This window comes from Neomonachus schauinslandi, chromosome 8, assembly GCF_002201575.2.
Source record: "Neomonachus schauinslandi chromosome 8, ASM220157v2, whole genome shotgun sequence".
In the NCBI taxonomy this organism is placed as follows: domain Eukaryota; kingdom Metazoa; phylum Chordata; class Mammalia; order Carnivora; family Phocidae; genus Neomonachus; species Neomonachus schauinslandi.
The window spans coordinates 143,499,322-143,504,906 of record NC_058410.1 but is presented as its reverse complement, the minus strand read 5'-3'; the positions used below and the strand labels follow the sequence as shown (position 1 = coordinate 143,504,906).

General features: G+C 47.7%; 2 protein-coding genes across 2 annotated transcripts in view; one reads left to right on the top strand and one right to left on the bottom strand.

The window, feature by feature from the left end:
* Window positions 1-2,687: 2,687 nt before the first annotated feature.
* H1-6 (H1.6 linker histone, cluster member) lies at window positions 2,688-3,311 on the top strand. The gene has a single exon (XM_021696843.2). The coding sequence runs from the start codon at window positions 2,688-2,690 to the stop codon at window positions 3,309-3,311; it is 624 nt and encodes a 207-aa protein (XP_021552518.1).
* A 671-nt stretch (window positions 3,312-3,982) lies between these two features.
* LOC110586616 (histone H4) overlaps window positions 3,983-5,585 on the bottom strand; it is a 2,077-nt gene continuing 474 nt past the window's right edge. Inside the window, exon 2 of the mRNA XM_044917590.1 lies at window positions 3,983-5,582. Within this exon, the coding sequence (XP_044773525.1) occupies window positions 5,406-5,582 (177 nt within the window). The 3' untranslated portion in view covers window positions 3,983-5,405. The remainder of the gene's footprint in view (window positions 5,583-5,585) is intronic.

Genomic DNA, 5,585 nt, shown 5'->3' with positions numbered 1-5,585 from the left:
TGAGAGAATAAATTTATTATAATTTTTTAAAGAAAACAGTTCTTTTATTTTCTTTGCGACTGCTTCCCTTGCTTTACTATTCGGAAGTTAGAGAGGCCAGCAAAAGTTGATCTTAAGGAAATGTTTATGGCAGTATTATTTCAATAATGAAAGTTCAGAAGGTTGACTTTCCCACAATAGAAAATTTGCCCAAACTGGGGTGCCTGAGTGGCTCAGTCGGTTAAGTATCTGCCTTCAGCTCAGGTCATGATCCCAGGGTCCTGGGATCGAGCCCCACATCGGGCTCCCGGCTCAGCGAGGAGCCTGCTTCTCCCTCTCCCTCTGCCTCTCTCCCTGCTCATGCTTTCTCTCTGTATCTGTATCTCTGTGTCTCAAATGAATAAATAAAATCTTTAAAAAAAAAAAAAAAGAAAATTTGCCAAAATAAAATTACAATATTGCTTCACACACACACACACACACACACAACGCTATAAAAATGTAATTACATGAACATCAGTTCTAACAGATTAAGAGGAAGAAAAAAATGACCTAACACAGGTGATGTCCATAACTAGCTAGAGCCTTTGGAAGCCAACCTCCTGCTTCCTAGCTCGAAGACCTTGGGTGAGTTTTATGACTTTTCTGTGATTCAGTTTCTTAATGACAAAATTAGTTTCTATACTTTTTCATTTTTTGAAGGGGAAAACCTTGGGATGATGATTGACACAGAGCAATAAGCACTGTGTGTGTGTGTGTGTGGTAGCTTTTAGATTTCCAATGCAAAGTATGAATCATGGTTCTTTGCCTGGATCTTAAATTATGGAATGTAAGAATTTTTTTTTAAGATTTTATTTATTTATTTGAGAGAGACAATGAGATAGAAAGAGCATGAGAGGGGATAGGGTCAGAGGGAGAAGCAGACTCCCCGCCGAGCAGGGAGCCCGATGCGGGACTCGATCCCAGGACTCCAGGATCATGACCTGAGCCGAAGGCAGTCGCTTAACCAACTGAGCCACCCAGGCGCCCCGGAATGTAAGAATTTTTTAAATTCTCCAATTCTTTGTTACTTTTAAAGCAATAGAATGATACGTTCTGTCAACCTATAGTTATAAGGATCAATCCACTTCACAACCTGACCTGTAAGCACAAGTACTCAGGGGTCACAGAGGGTCAGAAAAACCAAACACATGTTAAAACATAGGGTCCTCGGTAAGATGCACCTGTAATCTCCCTTAGAAAGATTTTTCAAACTGAGGGTCACATTAGTGCATTAGTGTGTTGTGAAATCAATCCCATAGTTTGCAACCAGCATTAAAAAAATGAAATAGACTAGAATGTATCAGGATGCAAGCACTTAAGTTAGTATTGTTTTCTGAATTTTTGTTTCAGGTGTGTTTGTAAGCATGAGCCCATGAGTCAGAGAGGCAGAGAATTTGCTACCTCACTTTGCAACCAGAAATTGGAAAGTCTCATCATTTGATTTCCACTTCAGAAATATTTCAAATGTAGACTCTCTCCTTTCCCACACTGTCTCCTAAGGTGAAGCCCTTGCCTTTCTTCTGAGACTATTGCAACAGACTACCAACTTCTGACATTGGGCCCTTTCCAATAATTATTTTTTATGTGAAAAATCTAAAACCAAGACAGCTACAAGAACAATACATAAATCCTCTCCTTAAAAACTTCAGGTAGTTCCCCAGCCTGCAGAGTAACAAGCTTCTCGTGCAGGCATTGGCGGGGGGGAGGGGGGGTGATCTCCACACGATGGTCGTTTTGGGGTTTTCCTCTGCTGAAGCCTGGGCTTTGGCCGTACCGCGCTGCTCTCTCAACATTGTTCTGTAAGGTCCGGCCTTGATGAACAAATTCCTTTCTGGACCTCTTACGAAGGCAAGTCCGAGGACAAGCCCAAAAAAGCATCCATCCCAGACCTTGTTCCAATAACTTCTTCCCCGCAGCTTTGCAGGCACATGGGCCAGCCCAGTCCCGCTGGAGATCTGGAGCTCTGGTTCCCACGGAGCTCTTCCTGCCTCCCGTTTTCCAGTTAATTCAAGCCACAGGGACTGAGGACTGGTTTAAGTCACAAACAACCCACATGCCTTGGAGATTACGGTTCATTAGATTGTGTTTGCCCAAATAAAGTCGTCCTCTGCAGTTTTTAGACAATCCTGTAAGCATCTCCTAAGCACGCAGTGAGACATTTAAGAGATGTGTTACTTCCTTCACATACATAAATAATTTTCAATAAAAGTCAAAGTGTGAATAACTTATTTTCTCCACTGACTGGAAGCCAACCGTTTGGAAAACCACTCAGAAGAGCTGAGGTAAGCCTCTCGCTCAAAATTACTTTTAAATATACAAGGAAAAGAGGAAGTTTTCTTCTTTTCCTTGAGTTTTGCTGAAAATCGAGAGCTTTCTCTTATAGTTTTGGCATTTGGGGTCATTTTTCATGAAAAGGTTAAAAGGCACGTGAAATCCGAGTCTCCACGGATCACCCAGCAGGGAAGCGTGGGCGATTCCGCTCGGAGGATTTGTGTGGGATCCCACTTTTGGGGGTAAAACAAACACAAATGCTCCTCCCCCGGGGGGCGGGGCGGCGCCCGGGGGGGGGGATGCACCAATCACAGCGCGCCCTGCCCTATATAAGGCCTTGAGGCCCCGCGGCGTTTGACGCTTTTCGGTGGTCGCCCGCAGCTTGTCTTCGTGCGATGTCTGAGGCGGCTCCGGCGGCCGCAGCTGACACGGCCCTGGTCTCTATGGAGAACTCTCCCGCCAAGAAGAGAGGGAAGAAGCCGGTGGGCCTGCCAGGCGCTAGTCGCAAGGCCCCGAGCCTGCCCGTGTCCAAGCTGATCACGGAGGCTCTCTCCGTGTCCCAGGAGCGGGCAGGCATGTCCCTGGCCGCGCTCAAGAAGGCGCTCGCGGCCACCGGCTACGACGTGGAGAAGAACAACAGCCGCATCAAGCTGGGCCTCAGGAGCCTGGTGAGCAAGGGCACCCTGGTGCAGACCAAGGGCACCGGCGCCTCGGGCTCCTTCAAGATCAACAAGAAGGCCCTTCCTGAGCCCGCCAAGAGCAAGCTCAAGAGGCCATTTTCTGCTAAGGCGAAGAAGCTGGTCTTATCCAGAGACTCGAAGTCCCCGAAAGGTGCCAAGACCAGCAAGAAAGCCAAGAAGCCCAGGGTGATGGTAGCGCAGAAAGCGGCCAGGAGCGGCAGGAAGGCGACGGGAGCCAAGGGCAAGCAAGCACGGAAGAGCCCGGGGAAGGCCCGAGCAGGGAAGCCCAAGCTGAGCCAGCAGAAAACGAACCCAAGGAAAGTGGCGTCCAAGAAGTAAGCTGAAAGAAGCTCTATTCTCAACCCAAAGGCTCTTTTAAGAGCCACCCCAAGTACTTCAAAAATGGCTTGACACTGAAAACTTTTAGAAGCTTATAAACGGGTAAACAGTAGTGGTCTATTAAGTAAATTCTATTGCAAGAGATCCTGAGGGTCTCGCCAGATAAGGTGCCAATCTACAGCACCTTAAGGTTTCAATACTGGGAAATCCTGGTGCCTCATCTAAAAGCAGGTTGCACACTAGAGTTCCAGTAGAGCACACGGCCCTGTGTACCCGCCATACTTGTCTGGAAAGACTACGTGTTGGTTGAGGGAGAAGTGGAGATAAGCTCCACACAATCCTAGATGACTTTGCAAGTGCTTACATTCCAGTTGACCCTGTTACATGGTGCCACTGTAACTAGGGTTTCAGAACTCACTGTACAGCTTTCTGTGGGTCAATATATAGGAATCGTAACAGAATTTGGATTGGGGAATTTTAAATCTTTGGAGTTTGCCATTTATTTTTTAAAGATTTATTTGAGAGACCAAGCACCAGCATGGGGAGGGGGGCAGAGGGAGAAACAGGCTCCCTGCTGAGCAGGGAGCTGAGCTGGGGGCTCCATCCCAAGACCCTCAGGTCATGACCTGAGCCAAAAGCAAGAGTCAGATACTTAACCAACTGAGCCACCCAGGCGCCCTGAGTTTAACATTTAATAAACAGAAAAATCAAATATCTTCAGCATACAGTGGAAAGAATATTGGAATACCGTTTATCTTCATTTCCAAAATACTGTATTGTCACATTAAAAAAGTTGGTTTGAAAATACAAGTAGTCTAATATAATGGTAATTCTATGTATTTTATGAAGAGTGGATAGGCTTGTCCAGATTGTGACCGACGGGCTGAAAAATACTAAACCTTCATGGAGATATTGGGGCTACAAAGTTTTTAGGATCCAAACTGAACTACATCACAAAAACGACTTAGGAAATTCTCAGGGTCTGAGTAAAGGCATCTTTCTCATTTTAAGCAAAATTAGTTTTAAAGCTTTCACTTAATTTGGGATTTTAGCATTCTTAAAGATTATTATAAATATTAAATTCATACAGTTAATCTTATTTTGGGCCTTGGTATTTGGAGCAACCTTGAACAAAGCCCAATGCAAATCTATGTGACGCATTCTTTCATGTACAAGCTTGTATTACAGATAACTCACTAGGGCCTAGCCTTTCTAAACTCACTTATGTAACTGGGCCTCTGACAATTTTTTTATATAATGGCAAACGAATAAACATAAAAGTTTAAAGTTGTATAGTCAGCCACAGCCCGTGTCTTGCTTGGACATGGCGGCCAGCTTCCCTTTCAGGTTGGAACGGTAGCGCAGGAATACACTTCACTTGCGGGGAAGGCCGTGAGCCCCTCGTCCGACTGCCGCGCCCAGCAGTGGACCGACCGCAGACCCCCGCCCGGCAGCAGGCAGGTCCCCGGCACTGCTCGAATCCGTCTAGAACTGGCCCCGCGATCCCGTGCGCCTTCGTTCCTCGCGCCTCTTTAGCGCCTGGCAGACATCGGGTTAAAAACAAAGTTAACCCACCAAGGTTCTTCCGCCAGTTCCGGGGACAGCTCTCAAACCTCCTGGCCAACAGGAAAATGGTGCTGAAATCCCGCCCTCCGCAATTTTTTCCGGCACCACACCGAGTATCATCCAATCAGAGCTTGTCCCCGAAGGACCGCCATTTGCATAGCCGCGGCTGGTGGGGCCCGAGAGCGTAGCGTCGTGGGCGCTTCCGGCGCCGCGCTTCCCCGAAGAACCCTCGTCGGGATGCTCTCGGTGGCGTTCAGAATACGCATTTGTCATGGTTTCATTGCCACCACTCTACCGCTTTTAAAAAAAAATAGAAAAATCCACACGTTCAGGTACAGAGGTTCCCTGATCTAGACCACATCACTGCATAAACGGTTCTGAACCGACTCTTCCGGGGTTCTACGATTACTACCAGCGTCCCACACTACCCCAACTTCCCTTCTACCAAGCACCACAGCCCTTTAAGCGGTTTTGTGGGCGGCCCTGAAAAGGGCCTTTGTGTTTGGAAGTACGCGGGGTCCGCTGCGCTCAGCCCCCGAAGCCGTAGAGGGTGCGGCCCTGGCGCTTGAGCGCGTAGACCACGTCCATGGCCGTGACCGTCTTGCGCTTGGCGTGCTCCGTGTAGGTGACGGCGTCCCGGATCACGTTCTCCAGGAACACCTTGAGCACCCCGCGGGTCTCCTCGTAGATGAGGCCGGAGATGCGCTT